Source organism: Leptosomus discolor, chromosome 1 (genome assembly GCF_034619465.1).
Source record: "Leptosomus discolor isolate bLepDis1 chromosome 1, bLepDis1.hap2, whole genome shotgun sequence".
NCBI classification, from domain to species: domain Eukaryota; kingdom Metazoa; phylum Chordata; class Aves; order Leptosomiformes; family Leptosomidae; genus Leptosomus; species Leptosomus discolor.
In genome coordinates, this window is record NC_141391.1 from 152,150,389 (window position 1) to 152,172,020 (window position 21,632).

Sequence of the window (21,632 nt, forward strand, 5' to 3'; positions counted from 1 at the left end):
CACTGGAAATCCACATTTCTCTGGAATTTTTTCCTCATTGTTAGTGAGAATTTTTTGGATGTTGGTTTTTGTTTGGGGTTTTTTTTTGTAAAAATGTTGGTCACGGCTGGGTGAGCTGATATGCTCCAACATCAAACAAGCATCAGACTTGTTCTGGACATCCATGTCCACCAAAGGTTCCACAATAACCTGCTTGGGTTTGTATTGGAGAGAGCTGGGAACACTTTCCTCTAATTTTCCCTTCAAAAGAACAGAAGTTGTCCATACTTGCTATACCAAAAATTAAAGACTTCAACTAATACCAGTTGAGGAAGGACTTGAATCTCGATGTCCAAGATGTGCACAGGCTGGCAACATGTCCTCGGTAAGCAGCTCTGCACAGATATTTCAGGAAGTCACATTCTGCAGGTTAGAAGCATTTCCTGACCCTTTTTTTTCAGTTGAAATTATATTTATGAAGTGTTTCCATTACACTAAGTCTTTGTTTTCCAAAATTAGTTTGCTAAAGTGTTCCAAACTGTCTCCAGTAACAGCAAATTAAACAGTGCATAAATAACCTGTATCCCACCACCACCATCAGCTGAATACAAGAGGTGTTAGCGTGAGAAAGGAAAGAAACAAACCTTGAAGCAAACAGTATTCACTTTCCTCAGAAAGTGGGGGATGAGTCTAGTGGGGAAAAGAGGTTTAACAGAAAACAAGTCCATTAAAAGCTTGTCATTGGTAGAGCTTGTTCAGAAAAACCTACTGAGAATTTTAAGTGCTGAGATGCAACACATCCCCTATTTCCCTTCTTTCAGAGGCACTCTGGATCATGCCATGGGAACTAACCTTTCTATAATAGGCTCCCTCTATCCATTCTGTGTGCCCCAGGAAAAGGCACAAACTGTAGTAAGAGCAGCCAAGCTCTCAAGCAAAAGTTAGCACAGATGGATTAAACTGTTTGGCTTTCTGCTTCCTGTTTATAGTGTCAGGTTCCAGACAGTGGTTATTAATTAATCAGAGGTCAGTTACATGCTGAGACCAATCGTTCCTCCCAATAAGCATCTGTTTTAAACAAAAGCAAACCAACCCAAAAAAACAGTTTAAATGAACAGTCATTCCTCTGGGACATTTCTGTGTTTGGCTTGGTGACAGTGCGAACTGCAGAGATACGAGGACTACCATCTAGCGTGAAGTGCCTGGGGAGACCACTGAATTAACTTGCTGCAGTGTTGGATACATCAGAGCACAGAAGAATATCTTGAAGTAATCTCAGACAATAGCTTTAGGGGAAGCACATTCACCAGATAAACATTATGAATGTCCCTGCCTGTAACCTTCAATGCTATTTTAACAACAGGATTGCTTTGTGGCATAGGCAGGGAAAGACCCAGAGCCTTACTTACACTGTCTGCTGCCTTCCAGCTCACTTTGTGTTGGCTGCGGATGCAACCCTTCAAGAAGGATTTTGAAACCTCTCTGTCCCACAGGTTCATCAGTTTTGAAATGCAGGGTCAGGAAGCTGCTGCTGGAGAACATGCTAAGAGATTTTTCTGGCCAAACAAGTTTGCTGGTGGGGGGAAGGAAAAAATACTGCTGTTGTAGTCATTGCCAAGTAGTTTGAGACACAGCCGCTATACTTATCAGGGACAGACGTTTTAATCCAGGCCATTTGGTACTCAAAGATATTAGTGGATGCCAAGATTTCTCTGCAGTCTTTCAAGAGGTACATCTCTAGTGGCCTATGCAATGTCACTCCCTACCCAGGCTGAAGAGGTGAATCCAGTGCAATAGCCAAATTGGTCTCATATTCTACATGCGTGCTCCTCTCATACTTCAGTGACATTACTTCAATAACCAGTTCTTTTGTCTACATGCATGGGAGGAGGAAGGGGAGAGGCAGTAAAAGCACTAGGGAGGCATGAAGCCATTCCAGCAAACATTTCTGTACCCAAAGATCACGATGTCCATGTGGCACAAGGCAGCTTTGGCACTCGCAGCAGCATCTGCTCAAACTATTTCAGACACAGAGCAAGACAAGTGCCAAGATACAAAGTGTTAAGGAAAAAAGGTTTTAAAAGAATGATAGAAGTATCCTTTCAGATACAGGCATGATGCTGGCAGTCAAGAGCTGCTGAGTCCAGGCCATTTCTACCGAAGCAGCCCTGGGTAACAAGTGCTGCTCTCAACAGGTCTCAGGAAGCCTTCTGCCACTTGGCCCTGCCGTGAAGGCACTAACCAGTGTTGCCCCCAATCCTTGCCTCCCACACCCTGCAACTGAAGGGAATTTGATCACCTTCTTTCAATAAAAGGGATCAGAAAATTGGAAGATAGTAAATGAACATGCAGTTCAGCCTACCCAGAAGCCTTCAAAAGAGTTGTGGTCCGTTGTAAACACTCAAATGATCCCAGATGCAATCCCTTGCATCCTCAGTTACAAAATATTTAAGCACAGCCTTCAGCTTGTTCCCTGAAGGAGAACAAGTTGTCCAAGTGCCGTCCAGCATGTCAGGCTAAATGCCAGGGTAATTGGGAGATGTTATTTCAGTGGCTCCAACTGGAACAAGATCAAGGCCTGGGCACTCTTAAAAGAAAAAGGTAAAACAATCATGTCACAAAGAAAAACCTGTTTCTGCATCAGTTTCCTTAAGCAGGCCTATTAGTACTGGAGAAAGCAGAGATCTTAATGTTGGGGTTTTAGTTCTATTGGTTAAAGTGAATATATGCATGGCTTCAAAGCACAAGTTCTACATCCCATTTACACAGAGAACTCTGCAACCAGGAAAAAGGCTGTAGACTTGGGAAACTACTTGAACTCTGAAGAGTGACCTAGAGGCCAGATGCTGAGACCCTACATACAGGATCTCTTGGTGTAACCTTTCCTAATGGGCCAAATTCAAACTTAAAAATTCATTAGCCGCTCTTATAGTGTTTACGTAGATGTTTCTTTCACCTTGCATTTACAGTTGCCACAAAGCTGATCAAAATGCAGAATGCCATGTTGTAGGCATGTTAATATTTTATGACATGTTTTTGTGGAATAGTCTGCATTGTTCTCAGGATAAATATAACTGTCTACCATCACAGCCCAGTTTACTGGGGTGAAAGGAGAGCAGGGCTGACAGCGTACTTCATGGGGTGATGAGAGAGAGGAGACTGAGCCTACTGGAAACACGAAAGGTGTAGAATCTTGATGAGGCTTTTAAACTTCTACCTTGAGGGTCCCTATGGCTGAACAGCTGGGAACATGCTTCAGGCAGGCTGGTCAACCTGGCTAAAGTTCCAGTCCTCGTACAAAGTGCAGAGACAGATTCAAGGATCTTGGATCCAATGTGTTTGAGATTGATGGAATTAACTAAGGTTTGGGGTTTTTGGTGGAGTTTTGTTTTGGTTTTCCTTCAGGTATCCACACATTTCTCCAAGCAGCTCTGGCAGCAGGAATTGAAGGTGGATACAGCAAAACAGGGATGTGCTGAATGAAGAAAGTACATTTAGTACTGACATGGCTACTGTTGCTGGTGACAGTCTCATACCCAGATGTTCACACTTACCCGTGAGAGAAGTTAGCTCCTGAGCCACAAATACAGAACGTGCCTAAAAGCATAAAAGGAGGTGGGGGCGCTGCTTTTTCTTTTTTTTTTTTTTTTTTTTCTCTTCCTCCTTCCCTCTCACCAGCTTTATGGAAAGTTAAAACCAGTCTTACTTTTTTCAGCAGCCTACATGTTTCCGAATTCCAGACCTGAAAGGAAAGCACTGCCTTACCTGAGGCAGACAAATCCAGAGGAGGTTACAAGGCTATTCTGGGGAGGGGAGCCTGAACCAAGAGAAGTTTTGAGATAGGCTGTGGGTGAATGGAAAAGGCACCTCCTGGTTTTCAGAGCTAGGGCTTGGAGTGTGTCTTGAAAACATGTGTGTGCACATGACAAAGCAGACAGATCTCTGTTGATGGTGCTGTAAGTCTGACAAATTTTAATATGTGAAATTTAATTGCTGCAATTTACTTCTGAAGCCCGACACACCTGATACATGGACAAGGAGGTGTGCTCATTCACACAGTAATGAGGAGCACAGTGAAGACAGGAGAAAGGGGGATGAGGGAAGGAGATCAGATGTGGCTCAAGTCACTAGAAATGCAAAGTGGTGTGCTTCCACAAAAAACAGAAAAGTCAGACTGGACTTATCTCTCCAGCTCCAAGTTTCTCTGATCTGAGGCATCAAAGTACTAATTTGCTTAATGGTGCCAGGGCACTGCTACTCACAGAGAAAACTGTCCACCAGTGTCACCAGCTGTACCCCAGCCTGGGAAGCAAGAAAGTGAGGGAAGTTTCCTTTGCTCTTTAAGCTTAGAGCCCAATTAACTGTGTAGTTCTCCGGGCATGTGGCAGAGGTGAGGTTTGGGGTGGGGAGCAGTGGTAACAGCAGCACGTGACAGCAGTATTGCCTACTAGGTGAAGAAGCAGAAAAGAGATTATAGAAGCAATAACAGACTGACAATGGGGACAGGAGATTCTGGGTTTGTAGAGCTGAATGGAAAGGAGCATATAAAGAGCAACAGCTAAGTTATTTATCTCTTTTTTACAGGTTTATAACGTGGAATGAGCACAGTGGTTAGACCACTACTTACGCATTTAATCATGAGCACTCAAGATCACTACTAGATCTGTTGTTCTTAGTGGCCATTTCTCTTCAGAACAGACAGATTCCTTTTTTTTTTTTTTTAGTGTAAAAGCCATATTTTAGGCTCTACTTCTCCACCCCCACTCCAAAGTCGTAATAGACTTACCAGATTACTTTTGCTGAATAGAGTAAGTCAAGAGAAAGCCTTTCATGGCTGCCTCAGCCCTGAAAGGGAGGTCACGGTCATCACTGTACCTTGAGATTTTATTGGATAGAGGGAAATGTTACCATAGAAGTTGCCTGAAAAACAGACCAGAATGGGACATGAGCCTTCCACTTTCCCCTTTTTCTCTTGAGAGCTGTAAAGCATGGTCTTTCAAAATGCAGCAACAGAAAAGATTTCCCTTTCTAAAAGCCTCTTAACACAAAGTCCTGATGTCATTCAGCTTTGAATTCATGCATTAGACTACAGACATGGCCAGAAGATAACTTGCTATACCTGTAACCAGAATGGGGGCCTCCTTTAATCAGACAAATAGTTCAAGACACCCATTGTAACTGCTACAAATCACTAGTGGCAAGTACCCACTGCCTCAACTACTCCACTCAGAAAAAATCCATGCTCTGACAGGCAGCCCCCACCTCAGGCTCCTTTGTGCATAACACTAGACAATGCTCACAAGACTGCAGAACACCCATATGCTCTGGGGAATAAGTGACTTTGAGAGTCTCATGTAACTGAGACCTGGCACTGAAGAACCTTGTACCCATAAGTGCTTTAACAGTTTTCAGTCTGTGCTTTCTCTTCCACATACAGAAGATACTTGCACAGCTTCACTTCCCCAACAACATCCTACATAATCAAGACAATAGCTCCTTGGTCAGGATGGGTAGGTGCCTCCCCTCACTTAGCAGGGCAGTAGGAAAAGCTTCCCTTCCCTTGGCCCCATTGCTTTGACCTGCTGCCTTGCCTTTGGCATACACAGCTTCAGACACACAAAACAAGTCATCATGCTGCAAGTTTGAGCCTGGGAAAGTGGAACCTAGACAGACTCACATTGTTCTGAGGCACAGCCATGCCATGATTAGAACCTCGTATCCAATACATTTGTGAAAGTATTTCTAGGAAGGGAAAGATACTGAGCTAGCTGAAGTAGCTCCAAGTATTATCAGAAATCCCTCCTGGAGCATGGAAGTGTGCCATGTAAAACTCTCTCGTCTGTCTGTCTGCAAAAGAATATTAGTTCACCTCTTCTGTTTCTCTCACCCCAGCATTAAGGTGAGCTTTCTCTCACCTATTAACCCTTTGGTTAGTCCTGATCCTTCATACACCATCAGTTGGCCATGACAATTAGACAGATTTCTTTCAGTCCAGAAATACAGGACTGACTAATGGATTTTAATGGGGCTACAATTCTCCGGTGGCAGCTGCAGCACAAAGCAAAGAACAAAGTCACAACGCTGCCATATTTTACAATTGGCTCTTATTTCCTAGGGATCACTATCAAAATGTGAGCAAAGGCAAAAGGAATTGTGATGCCTATTAAAAAGTTAAAAGAAAAGAAAAAAAAACTCAAAGATGGGATACTGGTCCAAATCTATTTCAGTCATATTATTCATTACTTCTGAAGTTGAGCTTTCAAACAGTTTAGAAGTCTATGCTATTGCCATGTGAACGGAAAGTTCTCTCTTAGCCTAACTGAACACAATAAGGGAGGAAGAGAAGGAAACAGATGAGAGTGCCAAAAGATTTTTAGTGACATAGTTTAGCATTGCTATTGTTAACCCCTCACTTTTGCCATGTTCAGGCCTCTAACATGCTTTATTATGAGAGCTTTGCCCAGAGGCATCAGATTTGACTGCTGTTTGCTGGAAAGAAGGTACTGGAACCCCTCAGCTTTCCTAACTCTCTCTGAGGAACTTACCCAGTTTTCTAACATGCACAGAAGTACCTATGGATTCATTAAAAAACATGTCACAGATATTTGCAGATTTTCATGTGGGAGTTCAGAAGAACTCAGGTGCCCACCTGGTGGCATTTGCGTATCTTGTGGAATATCCCAGTGACTGGATCATTCCTTCCTGATCTGTAAGGATGACATCTGTGCATCATGCTTAACTCATCTCCTTAGGATTTTTTGGGGTATTGCCAGGTTTTTATCCTGGAAAGAATATGAATGTATTCATGTCCTGGAAAGAATAAGAATAATTCAGCTCTAATATTAAGTTTTAAATGAACTTTCACCAGGTACTAGGATAATTCCTGTATGACATGTCACCCCCATGGAAAAGCATGGATCATGGGTAAGAGTCAATCTGAAGAGCAGAACCTTGAAATATTCATTTTAAAAGTTCACCTGGAAAAAGATGTGTTCAATTAGAGGATAAACAACTAGGAAAATGACTACATTCCTATTCTACCAGGCTAGACCTTGTTCATCATAATTCCGCAAAACTCAGACTCACTTTAGCCTTGTTTGACACTTCAGCATTTTGCATTTCAGTCAGTTTTATCCAGGCTAGAGCTTTGGGGAGCTCTGCTTTTTCATATATTTGGAGAACATCTGTATGTAGTGTCTCTGGAAAGCCCATAAAGGCATCCTGAAAACAAATACATTCTTGAAGCTTCAGCATTCATCTTTAGGGAGAAGCAGTTATACAGCTTGACTGTACCTTGGACCCTGAGCATCAAGTATTCAGTGCTGAAAGCAGCAGGGCCAATGGAACAGAACACCGTCTTCACCACAAGTCTGGAGAACCACAGGAGACTGCACAGTACCACATAGCACAGGTAGAAGCAAATCCAAGCACAACACTACCACTGTAAAAACACCATTTTGAGAAATGTAGGCAAAATCATAGAATCACAGAATGGTTTGGGTTGGAAGGGACCTTAAAGCCCATCTAGTTCCAGCTCCCTGCCATGGGCAGGGACACCTTCCACTAGACCAGGTTGCTCAAAGCCTCATCCAACCTGGCCTTGAGTACTTCCAGGGAGGGGGCAGCCACAGCTTCTCTGGGCAACTTGTATCAGTGCCTCACCACCTTCACAGTAAAGGAAAAAAAAAAAAAAAAGGGGGGGGGGGGGGGGGTGTCATACATGCTACTCTGTGGAAAGGCAGAAAAGTGAGGAACTATTCACATTTAAGAGATGTTCCATGCCAGTTACATGGCTTCTAGGCATTCACCTCCTCATCAGGCAGCAGGTAGCACCTCCAGTCCCTGTTCTGCAAGAAGTGCCCTGCTGCCCTACTGCTGGCCAGCAAGTATTTGTTCAGTTCACTGCACAGTATCAGCTGCCCCAATTCTACCTACAAGGCTAGGCCTTTTGTTTGCTTTATCTGTCCTGAAAAATTGCTAGACTACTTAAGGATTCATTCTTGGACATAAATTGAAAATGGGATGGAACAGAGAATTTTTGCCACTACTCCATCTCCACTGACAGGTACTTTCAGTTGTTAAGCACACTAAATTGTTTTCAGGTTACTTTCTGACTTTCTGAATTTTCCAGCCTCTTTCTTCCCTGTCACACCATCAGCCTAAAGTTCTAGTTCATGCTGACATTAAAGCCCAAGTCTACGTTTTACGTTCCTCAGTGAAAGTAATTTGGTCTAGAGTCAGGCACCCACTCTAGAGAAGGAGGGGGAAAAAAAGAAAACAGGCTGTTTCAATATGTTGGCATATAAATAGACATAGGAATCTAGTTTAATATACCCAACCTTGAAAAACTGCCAGCCATAACAAATGCTATTACATAGCAGAGAGTCTGTGTGCTGGAGGACGCTCCAGGGAGCTATCTATTAGACTCCTATTCAGGGAAAAGTTTGACTGATGGCCCCGTTTCTGATAGTATTTTCCTCTGTCCTGCATATAAATAGTCATGATAGTTTAACTGTTATCCTCAGTTGTAATACACATACTTTTAGAAACATTTTTGTGCTTTATAAAGAAGCTCTTGGAGGAAGATAGCTGTGGAGTGCTCTAAGAGCTCCTTAGCACATCCTCTGTCTTTCTCCTCTTCTGTCCTTTCACTCCCAACTCACAGCTAACTGATATGCTAAACTTTAGATTTGGTGGGTGGGGGTTTTTTTCCTTAATGAAAAAAAATATTCCTAGCATGTTCCATTACTCTAAAGGTCTTCGTCTGGAAGTATTACTACTGTATTTGGTAACAAAAGGGTGTTCTTGTTCCAGCATGAGGAAAAAACAGCTTATTTCCCTTATATGCAAAATATGATGATCACGCACACAGCCCTCCGCTTCACCCACATAGAAGTTAAATAGGGCCTCTTCCCTAGAGCCATAGCCATCACCATTGATGTGATGTAAGAGGATGAAGGTCTACATAGAATAGCTAGTACCCAAAAACTTTCTCCAGAGGCATCACTTAATTTTGGAAATATTTGGAGAACACATACACTAGATTCACCCACAGGACTCCCAAAGGCTGATGGCAGATTTCTCCATCAGACTTCATCTACCAGGATATCTGTGTGGATACCTACCCAGGAGAAATGCTTCCGTATAACTAGTTTATAACATATGTGTTCACAATAAATTAAACCTATACAGAGGCAGAATAAAGGTGGATGAGGGAGGGGCAGAAAATAAACCACACTGAAGAGCCAAAAGGGGATACTGGGAGAAGAAACTTCTTAACGGGTTGGAGATCCTTCAGCACACCCAGTAAAACCTCTGCAAGATCTAGCCTTCATGAGTTTCCCCCAACTCCTTTCCTATTACTTCCCCCCTGCCCATTTACACTTTGGGCCAACAAGTTCCAGTTAATTCCTTTTGCTTTCAAGCTGCTGCCTGATACTTTCCTTTGATGTCCCTACTCCTTACCTTGCAAAAATTAGCCACTAAGCATTCCTTAGTCACCTTCCTGTGCCATTCATAGCAGTCTATGAAGCCATTGCACTTCTCCATTATCTTTTCCGGCCTGTTGAGTCTGTTTAGTCTCTCCCTGTAGAGAGTCAGACTGACCCATGGATACCTGTTGTGCTCTTCTGTACTTCTAAATCCTTTTCAGAATGACTGTGTGCAGGAGGGGAAAAAGTAAAACACTGCTTGTGTGTGTCCCCTCCCTCCCAGTATTTAAAAAATTGGTTCCTCAGGTTTGTACAGTAAAGCATGTTTTAATCTTTATCCCTTCAGACGTTGACATCTTGTTTTGTATTTTCATGGCTACGAATCTGCTCCAGTGACCCTACGATATTTCAGTCATAGTAGCTAAATTAAAGCCCATCACTTATGCACATAGAGGCATGGGTGCTTTCCCTTCAGTCACAAGACTTCAATACAGTGAAGGTAGAAACTGATTTTCTTTGTACATAAAAATGTTTATATACTACACATCTTGTACAGCAGACAAAGAAACCTGGCATTTGTCCTGTCATTTTAAACAGATGTACGTTACTGCCCTGCATCTTACCTCTTCCAATTTTCTCCCTTCCTCCTTTTCCCCTACTCTGTGTATAGAGCCTTTAAACCTAGAAACAAAAAGCATTTCCTTCATGCATTTTGAAATGGAGTTACCTTGATGTGCTCCTTCTCCCTGCCACACTGCACTTCCAACTAGATTTTATTGAACTGCGTGGTGCTCAGTACACATGCAGACATATAGGCCTCTAGAAACTTAAACTTTCCAATAAACAACATTAAACCTCTCGCTTCTGTTTTAATTTAGCTTTCTTTTAATTCTGTGGATTGCGTTCATCTAGACTAGCGTCCCAGTGACTGGACTGCACCTCAGCAGGGTCAAGGTGAGGAAGACCATAGCCTTCTGCATAGCAGAAGGTGTAAAGAGTCACATCCCTCTTTCCCAGACACTAATGCTTCGGTGTCATTCATTCCACCACCAAGAGGCAAATACATATCATCATTGCATCTCACATCATTGTCTCAGAGGGTATGGAGGAAGTGGGATTGACTTTGAAAAAGAAGCTGCCAATACAGGAGGTCACAAGTCACTTATGTAGATGAGTGTCCACAAGGATTTGCCCAAATACCACAGCTTATTTCTATATAGTCTCTTTTACCATTCTCTAGCGTACTAAGACGGCTGTTCTCCTGCTGGGTCAATGCGGTGCACTGACACAGGGATTAAGATCTTCAGCCAAGTTTGCAGCCTGGCTCTGAAGCTTAATGTAAGGCTGCCACACATCGGATCCATGCAACTGGGGCTGGAAATCCTTTCTGGAAGTGACCCAAGTGAAAGTGAGAAATTTCTAGGACTGAGTGTCCTCAGCTGAATCATTTGTTCTTACCTAGCACTTTTCTTCATCTCTGCCTCTCTTCATAAATCCCAAGAAACTCTTCTTGGCAGTTCACTGATGATGTTATTGACAGATCCTTTACCATAATCTTTGCCATGCCCTTCAGAGACAGTCAGAGTATCCAAGAGCACTCTGTGCTTCCCACGTATCCTGATGAGGAAGGAGCAGAGATAAACCCCTGGGGCTCTTCTAACTCCACTTCTGACGCACATTCTGTGGATAAATGTGCACTTCAGTGATAAAAGTATTAAGAAAAGACAGTAAGAGCTTTCTACAAAAACTGATGGTTCTGCCCATGATTGAAGATAGTCTAGCAGGTCAATAAAGTTAGTGTGAAATGGTTTTCCAAAATTTAGTGTTTGGTTTTTGTTTTGTTTTTTAAAACTAGGTCCCCAACACCACCCCCTGGTATTACTGGACTTGCTGGAAGCTTGAATATCCTGATATCACTGGCAAGAGCACAGCTACTACAACCACTGGAAAGGCACACATTTAGTTGGCTAAAATGAATGGATCTGATAAAAAGCATAACCCTACATAGGGAAGATTTAAATATAAATATATATATGTATATTTAAAACCCATTCCCATCAATTGGATCATTTCTTAGTGTCCAGCATACAGGCTGATAGAAGCCTGCAGGAGTTGTCAAAGTGTACAGGGTCACAAGGCAGTCCTGTCACCTTAGCCTCAGAGACACAGGCAGCAGATACAAGTTCAACAAGGCCACAACAAGGCCAAGTGCAAGGTCCTGCACCTGGGTCAGGGCAATCCCAAGCACGGATACAGGCTGGGCGATGAGTGGATTGAGAGCAGCCCTGTGGAGAAGGACTTGGGGGTGCTGGTGGATGAAAAACTGAACATGAGCCAGCAACATGTGGTCGCAGCTCAGAAAGCCAATGGCATCCTGGACTGCATCAACAGAAGCGTGGCCAGCGGGTCGAGGGAGGTGATTCTCCCTCCCTTCTCCCCACCTGCAGTGCTGCGTCCAGCTTTGGGGCCCCCAGTGAAAGAAAGACATGGACCTGCTCGAGCAGGACCAGGGGAGGGCCACAAAGATGCTCAGGGGGCTGGAGCACCTCCCCTGTGAAGACAGGGAGAGAGTTGGGGTTGTTCAGCCTGGAGAAGAGAAGGCTCCGGGGAGACCTTATAGCGGCCTTCCAGTGCTTAAAGGGGGCCTGCAGGGAAGGTAGGGAGGGACTCTTGATCAGGGAGTGTGGTGATGGGATGAGGGGTAAGGGTTTCAAACTGAAAGAGGGGAGATTTAGATCAGATATTAGGAAGAAATTCTTTACTGTGAAGGTGGTGAGACACTGGCACAGGTCGTCCAGTGAAGCTGTGGCTGCCCCCTCCCTGGCAGTGCTCAAGGCCAGGTTGGATGGGGCTGTGAGCAAGCTGGTCTAGTGGAAGGTGTCCCTGCCCATGGCAGGGGGGTTGGACTAGATGGTCTTTAAAGGTCCCTTCCAACCCAAACCATTCTATGATTCTATGATTCTATGATTCAAGCTAGGCAGCAAAAACGAGTGAGCTGCCAGGCCTTATAGGAAAGCAGACTTGCTTGCAAATTTCCTCTGAGCTGTGCTTTGAATCAATGTCTGGAAAACAGATAAAAACATACCAGGTTGGTCAAGTGCCTGGGCTAACAGGCCTACCAACCTGAAATGCTCACTCACTACTGAGGAAGAAACGTAATTATTTTTTTTAATTGACCTTGTGACCAGCCTTTGGCAAGAGTTATGAAATATTATGCTTTTGTCTATGCCCTCTCTGGTTCTCCAGAAACAAAGGAGGAGAGCAGGCTCAGCCTGTAGCTGCATGCACACACAGTGCAGTCAGATTCAACACTTGTTAAATAAGAGACCAAATCAACAGGGAAATATTTGGAAGCATCTGAGTGGTTATAATAGAGCAGGAGGAGAGGAAACAAGATCACTAATGAGAACTCTATGTCCCTTTAGTACCAAGCTAATAGGGTTGTTTGCCTCCCAAGGCAGCATTTTTTAAAGTCATAGCCTCTGTAGAGCAGCTTAAATTCTGTTTAAGTGTGCTTCCTCCCACACCAACATTTATGAGTTTTCTGCTCAGATTGGATGCTGACACCACGCTGTCTCTGTGTACCTGCACGAGATGCTGACAGCGCAGAGGGGGAAAGCTGAGCCCTTCTGCTGGGTAGAAATCCTTCAAATTCAGAAGGGAGATGAGGAACATTTGCCTCCTGAGGAAGGTGCTGCGGTGTGAACAGCACTGCACAGCAGCACTTGTCAGAGGGCACACACAGGGAAGTGTGACCCACAATGGAAGAGCTCAGCCAAGCGGAGTTATGGGAAGGGTACCCTTCCTCCAGGAAAACTGGCCTTAAAAAAAAAAAAATAAAATAAGCCTCTTCCACCACAGTCTAGGTTGAAAGCTAATGAGTTAATCACACAGCTTTGCACAAGGGCAAGGTAAGGGCTCCTGCACGTGCTCAGCACTGCTGGAGGATGCGGGCCCTGTGCTTGCAGTGGGGGACAGGAGGGAACGGCAGTGCAGTGTGGGTGCAGCGGTCTGGAAGGGGGTAAAGCCCAGCAGGCTGAGCCACAAGAGCTTGTCTCCAGGTTCATTTTTAAAATAATTTTTGCATTCAGGGTGACACCCCAATTCAGGTCATTACAACACGTTACACCACATGCTTGCCATGACTTTGAGCTCACCCAGCGACGAGTGGCTCAGCTGAGACAAGCCTGCTCCAGTGCTGGCAAGAGCCTTGTGTGCATTTCCAGCCCCTGCTAACCAGCCCTGGAGCTGCTGTGCTAATGATGGCCGCACAGTTGCTGGCTGTGCTGTGCTTTCCCGAGGAGAGAAAGCATCCCCACCTCCTGTTGCTTATCACTTCGGGGGACCTATTTTTATCTCAGTGGTGTGATGTTTTGGAGCACCAGCAAGGATGCCAATGGGAAGAAGAGAAAAGCACACACTGCATGCCAACACCCTGGCTACAGCACAAGTCTGCAAGCAGAGCCGGTAGCATGTCCTGTCCCGAACAGATTGCTTTTTAAAGCTGTGAGCAACAGCATTCTTCAATTTGTTGCCAGAGCTAGCATCATCCAGTAACTCAGGGGTACTTCAGCCTTTTCATCAGTATTCCTCCAACACTATCACAGTATCAGGTGCGGAGAAACATTTAAATGCTTAAGAGGCAGGAGGGGCCACATCAATAGGACAGGGCTGTTTGCTGTGCTTTAAAAGCAGCAGCAAGCTGGCAGAGTACCTCAACCAAAACCACAGTTCTGGTTATGCTGAGTACATGCATAAGAAATTAAGTAACTGTCCCTAGCCTGAGAAACTCAATCCAAAACATGAAAGATAAAAAAAAAAACAATTCCACAAACGATAAGGGAGAGACAGAACAGACTAGGCAACATACTGAAGTGCACAGGAAACCTGCAGCATCAATGTTAATGGACCCCTGGCTCCTCTACACGAGCCCAGTGCTTCTAGCTACAACAGCCTTTCTTCCCTTGGCTCTGCTCACCAGCCTCCCTCCCTCCTTCCCCTCTCCCTGTGTGTACACACACACATACACTCTTCCCAGGATGAAATCCAGAGAGCTGTGTGCACCGAGATGTTAGAGGACTCAAACTTGTTACCAGGCTCTACCCAGAGCTGCTCCTAAATTGAACCAACTCCACCACCTTCTGCAAACCAAGCGCTGCAGCCTCTGGCACACAACAGTTCCACATGTTTCTGCAGTCACCCTGCATGCATGCCTTCCCAGTTAGCTTTGTGGGCAGCTTCGCTGACTGCTCCTGTGCCAGGGTCTCTGGTGCAATGCCACTTCCCTGCAGCATGCTCTGTTCAGCATCTGAGAAGAGGCACAGCAAGCTTAGAGGCAGTTTAATAAAAAACTCAGGAACAGTCAGCATGGCCAAGCACTTCCCACAATAGGAAGGCAATCATATGAAGGTCAGATAAAGGAGCCAATGGTCAGTATCTGGCTCAAAGAGCCCTCAGGGTTTGAACATTTTGTATGAAGTCATATGTAAAAGCTGTTTGCAATGCTACAGCCTACACCTCTGGGAAAGATTTACAGCTACAGAGCTGAGCAATTCCCTGCATAAACTGCCTGACCTACAGTAAATCCACGAAAGCCATTACAGCCTTCAGAGACAGTCAGTGGTCAGCAGCCAGTTGTGTCAGATCCAAGGGTATGGAAGATCTCCATCCAGCTCCCAGCTTATCTATGGGGATGGTCTGGCTACCATACAAGTGATGACTTGTTTTGTTAACTGGTTTTAGTTTAGAAGAAAGTTCCCCTTTAGTCAGCACCTGTACTAACATTTCTGTTAGGTCAGTGTGGGACTATGAATGGCACCACAAGGGAGAAAGACTGGCAGCTGCAGCACAAAGCAGGAGAGTCCAAGTGCTCATCTGACCTAAGAGTGAAGCATTATCCACAACGTGCTCTTTTCTTTAATATATACTTTAATTTCCTGCTCATAACTGCAGCACACTTTATTCAGGATACAGAAAAAAAAAAACAAACCCACATTTATTCCTGTTAGCAGAAGTCCTCCATTTTCTGCTGGCAGCAACAGAATAAAATACAGGACAGGCAGAAACATGAAAACTGTCCAGGATTAGCTCTTTCCTCTTTCTCAAGAAGTGCTGTGGGACAATCACAGTTATTCACTAAACGGAGAATTACATACTTGGCTGTATGTGTGCACATGCAGGGAAGGAGGAGGAAGACAAATGTTTTACATCAGCAGTTTCCCCCTGCAACTACTTTAAGTCAAAGTGAAACCTTTCTTTAGAATGACAAATCAGTTTTTTAACATGGGAAAAAGACCTGAAGCTACCTGGTGGCTCTTTGAAATCTCTCAAATCCCATCAGATTAAACAAGTTGAAGTAGTGAGTTTCTCCATTTACCAATGGAACTATGAAGACAAATCCACTTTGACCTGAGGAGCCTCAGTGAGAGGACTCACAATTATTTTGTTTGGCCTTCACATGCTGCAGCTAAGAAGAGAGCTGCCGCAGATCAAATTTGCCCAAGAAAAAGCCCCCGTGCAAGAACAGGGCATGCAGATGCTAGTGTAACTCAGCCCTAGCCAGGAATGAAGAGACTGATTTAAAGGCTTGCTTATCAGTATGAAGACTGAGCACAGGCTGCAGACAAAACATGATTGAATAGCGCTCTTTAGTGTTACTAAATTATTAGTCTGCCATAAGATTGTGGTGTTGAGCAGAACCCACTGTTTAGCTTGACAGTGCCTTAGTCAGAACTACTTTGCCTTTTATTTACTCAGATGTTCTTACCCACTTGCCTCATGATTTCAAGGAGATTAGTAAGTTCTTGAACAGTGCTCTGAATACAGGAGTTTTATAAAAACAATGGAAGTCATCATAGTTTATCTTGATAAAAAAGTGCCATGAAAGAGAGTTCCAAGCAAGCTACAATTGGAAGTTTCACTGGGATAAGAGATGGGACTCAGAAAGTGCAAGGGAAGAACATCCTGTCCCCCACATTGCCTGTATCTCCCATACGGATTAACTGCATCTATTGCTCTTATAAGTACTGTCCACTCCAGGGACAGCAAGTTGTTAGAACTTTTATCTCTCACTTGGTATATGCTGTTCTCCCCTCTATCCTCCCCACTCCCTTCCCCTAGATGACCCACCAACATCCATATACAGACACCTTCAAGAGCGCTCACCTTTAGTTTTACCTCACCTGACGGGAGTCCTGGCCTCCCACAGAAACAAAGCCAGCAGAAGCCATCCTGACCGTGATCCCTCCAGGGTGACCGAAGAAGTAATTTCTCTCGCGGACTTCATTCGCGAGTACAGGCACTTGTGTCTGCTGCAACCACCTAGCTCTGCTGCAATCACCTAGCTCTGCTGCAATCACCTAGCTCTGCTGCAACCGCCTAGCTCTGCTGTCTGGACAGAAGAATAAAATACTAGATGGAAATGTAAGTTCTGCTTTTAATAGGCAAACATGCAAAATTAGAAGAGCCCCCATCCAGATGCAGTGCAGAGGGAAGAGGATGATAATGTCTCTGCTGTTGGTCAGAAACACTGGTCTCAAGGCAGCATTGTACTCCAGAGGGATGTCTAGCTACATCAGGGCAATGTTGGAGTCACAGCTCGGCATGTCAAAGTGGGGATGCACTGCAATGCTTTTCACCTGTCTCACCTGTGACCAGGGCAGAGAAGGAACAAGCTATCCTCTAAGCACAACCTGAAAGCATACTTGTAAAGGAAGGGGCCAAAAATCCCACAAGCAATGATCGAGCTCAAAATAAGTCATGAAAAGAAACAAACAAGGTGCGAGGACTTCGAACACAAATCCCCCACTTCTCTCTTTTTCAGTTGAGAATATTGGTGGGACAGATTATGTAGACCTCCTGAGCTTAAAGTGAAGGCTGACTGCTTCATTGTGCAAACACGAGCCACTAGGGTTTTGCAGAAGACTAGTGTGAGTTACTTGTGCTTCTTTTCCACATGTATTTCTTCCTCCCCTCATTAGGAAGAAAGAGTCAGCAAGCTTTTTATAGACAGAATGTATTGCTCAGCACCAAGAGAGCAAGATGCTGAGGACACTCAGTCATCTCTGTTAGTTTTTATTACTTTTTAAGGCTAGCAATAAGAACCAGATATAAAACATACTTCTGTAAAATGCAAGTTAGCTGAACAAGACCAGAGTTACTGGATTTCCTTTCTCATTCCTCAAGCTGTGCTACATATCATTTTGCCTTACTGTCAATACTGCTTTATCTGTGCATATAGATCTCTTTTGAGAAATATTGTAGGGGCAAATACACCAAAGACAATATTTTTAATGGTATTGTTAGTTTTTTACCTGTTCTGCTGACTCTCTCAGGGCTCTATCATGGTCTACTACTGTCATAGTCCAGTGGAAGGGTTTATTTGATCTGTGTAATGAAAGCAAACATATTGGAGCTACTTACAGTCAGCCATACAGCCTCCTTATTCAGCAGTCATACATCCCTTCTGTCTCTTCTTTAATTAGTCACTTATTCCCAGGACTGCTGAGCAAGAGCTTTGCACCATGGCAAATGTGTTGCATCAATTCTGGCTTTGCTACAGCTCTGATAGCAGATAGTCCAATTAACTTTAATGGATCTCCTACAAGCAAAACCAAACTCTTGCCATCTTCAAAATCAGTGATCATGAAGGAAGGGCAGGAGGAAGGGCAGAAGGAAGGTTTCATAGAGGACAAGAAGGTGCAAATATAATTTATAGCTCCCCAGCTGCTTGTGCCCCAGACTGGAGGAGCAGGAGGAGTGCACAGCACGGGGAGAGGAGCAGAGGTAGCCCGGGACGTGCTGGTCACACTCACAGCTGCACACAGTGGGCAGCTGTCAGCAGCCACGTAGAGCTGATGACAACCCCACTGTACCGGTAGTCTCCAAGGAGCTTCAGGGCAGTGTGCCATGGCCAACAGTAAGGACAGGCCTCCTCAGCCCCACTGACACGCTTGAAGAGACACTGGGAAGTAAGTGGGGGAAGGCCACAGGTGTCTGTAAGAGAGCCAGAAAAATAGTCAGACTTTCACAGGCAAGTTTCTTGTTTTCCTAGATAACCTCACACAAGCAGACACAATAAAGCCAAAGACACAGGAAAGACCAAATTTGTCTGCTCTGTCTGGAAGTGGTGGGGAGAGGAAAAACAGATACATGAAAGCTTGAATCCTAAGGAGGTGAGCACTTCAGAGAGTAAACAAGGCTCTGGCACTGAAAGTGGGTCTCTCCAGTCCTCTACCCTGTGTCCCTGCTCCCAATAGGAAGTGCATGCAATCAGAATGGAGAGGACGTACCACACGTATGCAGAATGAGAGATGTGGCACCTGCCTATCACTTTTCATCCATACAAGAGGTGCATAAAAGGGGACCTGAGGTCAGAAAGCATCTGCCTCACTACATAATCCTCTTATATGTTAGAGGAAAGCTCCTCAGACCAGATTAACCCAGCAGAATTTAATTTCTTTACCTAAGGGGACAACCTTCAGAGGCAACATATGTGTAATTAAACAGTGCAGTAATTAAATCTGAATATTCTTTTCCTACCTTCCCTGAAAGAGAGAAAATAAGAGCTAGCTCCAACTTGGGTCAATAGCTCTGGCTTGTCTCCTCAAAAAAAAAAAATCCCCACTCTGGAACGGAAAAGTTATTCATCCCCTCAAGCAGCAGCTGGCACACATTAATGAATGTAGAAAGCGACAATAGCAAACTAGCCCTCAGGATCAAGACTCTCCTCTATAATGAGATTTTTCAAGGGGAATATCAGGCTGATAGAATTAACAAGGCTGCTTGTTTCAGGTAACAGAAGTTAGCCATCTAATTTCTCAGTGAGAAAACAAACAAACAAACTTTATTCATCTCCCTTATTCAGGGAAGGGAGCTCTGCTACAAGTAGCTATTCTGTTTTAAAGTTACCTTGACAGAATGCAGCAGGATTAGCCTACGAAATAAGATGAGGTGTCTAAGAATAGCTGCAGATGACACAGACATTCTTAGACACAGCAAGCATCTCTCCCCTAAACTGAATGAACAAAAGTGAGCTGGGCTCTGAACCCTCTGAAGCTGTTCTCCCCATCACTTTCAAAATATATCAGCATGGACCTAGCACTAGTTTGGGAGTTGAGAGTCCACAGAGATTAGCTGTGGGAATGTACAAGAAGCTGTATTTCTGAGATGAGTAATGTCATCCTGTAAGTACTTGTGGCTTTAGCTAATCTAGGTTTCTAAAAAAAAAACCAAAAACCCTGGAGTCCTGGTGACTTTCTGATGGAAACAAGAACTTTTGCAGAAGAGGCACCTGCAAAGCAATGGTAATCAGTGACACCAGTAAGCAATAGCAGCCAGAATTAATCTACTACAATTATGCTGCAAGTACACAAAAGTAATCCTGATTTTCTCATCATGAAATTACAAGTAATCTTCAACAGACTGTGTGAATGCCCTTCATTGCACAGAAAAACCCACACTTGAGAATTATATTTGCCACCATTGAGGGGTGCAAGCAAAGTCTCTCTTGAATGGTCTACACATACAGGTTGAGGACCTAGAGAACAGCTGTTAGACTTTTCTTCCTATTGAGAGCACTCAGTTTCAACAGCATCTGGAAGTCCCATAATTGCAGCTGGATTGCACTTTATTCCAAAGGAGCTTTCCTGTAGGAATCTGAATTTCCAAAGGTAAAGCTATGCTGGAAAGCATTGAGTGAAACGCCTCGGAATGCTGAAAGCTCTGCAAAGTTTCCTGATCCAAATTTGTCAGCCTTCTTCTCCCCACTTAAATACTCCTTTACAATGGAAACCTGATTTCTTTTCAAAGGAACTGCAGTGTTAATACTTACTCAGCATTTGGCAAGCACTTGCAACTAAATTACCACCACAAAACAGATGGGGAAAAAATAGAAAATCCCTTGTCAATGGCAAACCCAGGACAGCTCAAGCCTCTTACCCAGCTTATTTGGTGTACAGAAAAGAGCACCAGCCCCTCATTGCTTTGCTCTGCCTTTTGGTTCACATACAAGCCTGTGAAGAGGTAGACAGAATGCAATTCAAATTTCTTCACTTCTGAGCACCAGATTGCTTTTCACCTTAAGAATAGATATCAAGCTCTGCTAAAGTGAGTGTGGTGCCTGGAAGCTATTTTTTTAAAAAAAGCTGGAGTGTTACAACGTGCTTTCATTTGGTCCAAGCAGGAGGAACATACGGAAATATAGATATTTGAAAAAGGAAAGTTAAGAACATTTATTTCACTAAAGTTAAAAATTTTTATATTGATAAAACTGAAGATTTAAAGCAAGAAATTTAAAAAAAAAAATATTTCCTTTTGAAAGTGTCGGAAAGCAATGCCTCAGGTTAGCAATTTTTCATTAATGAAATTCCAACAGAATTAGTTCAATTCATAAAGAATTCATATCCACTTCAGTGGAATTAGACACCCATCGACAACTGCTCTTTGGCTCTGCCTTACTTAGAACATTTGTCATATTTAGTGACACTTAGAGCAAAGTTGCTCTTGCTTTCCTCCTTTGATAGAGAGATGCAGTGCAAAGGCCTGATCCAGCAGCAAACACTTGTGTGCTCTGCTGGCTCTGCAGCAGAACGTGAGCCAGGGTCCTATATCCAGCCCAGCTGGCCACTCCAGGAGACAGCATGGCCTTGGACCAGGATGTGGAATCTCCTGTGTCAATGGTGCACTTGGCAGCATCGTGATGGGCAAGGCAGACAGGCAAGCCTCAAGGCTGCTGCAGAAGCCCTTACATCACCCTTCCAGTGGTACAGAGTACCATGTTACTAGAGAAGGCAGATTTTGGTTATAAAACATGCCTGTTTCCACACGGATTTCTAATTTACGTCTGAAACAATTCGTGCTCACCCAACTAGTTTTCTTCTTCTTCTTCATCACTATAAACAGAAAATGCATCATAAATACAGCCCAGGCCAAGATCCACAGCAAAGTCATCAAGCTCCAGCTGCACAGTGAACAAGCAAGAGGCATTCACCAAGACTGAAACACTTAACCTTCTTAACCATGGGCTGGAGAAAAGTTAGACTTCAGAAGAATATGGGCATGGCTTCCCTTGGTGAGTGAGTCACATTTTACATCAAAACAATCTGTTGGCAATCTTGGCCTGACTGCTCCCTCCTGCGAGGGGCTACAGACAGGTCTGCAGAGGATCAAGCTGTCCTAAGCCTTAAGGCATTTCGACTGTCATCTTTACTGCAAGACTCAATG

General features: G+C 44.0%; 1 protein-coding gene across 1 annotated transcript in view; it reads right to left on the minus strand.

Annotated features, from left to right (window-relative positions):
* The window catches only part of OVCH1 (ovochymase 1), a 39,175-nt gene that overhangs the window by 3,056 nt on the left and 14,487 nt on the right, over window positions 1–21,632 (minus strand). Inside the window, 8 exon segments of the mRNA XM_086461534.1 lie at window positions 5,895–5,988; window positions 16,592–16,689; window positions 16,891–17,056; window positions 17,723–17,795; window positions 18,224–18,404; window positions 19,320–19,344; window positions 19,451–19,511; window positions 21,278–21,369. Of these exon segments, the coding sequence (XP_086317660.1) occupies window positions 5,895–5,988; window positions 16,592–16,689; window positions 16,891–17,056; window positions 17,723–17,795; window positions 18,224–18,404; window positions 19,320–19,344; window positions 19,451–19,511; window positions 21,278–21,369 (790 nt within the window).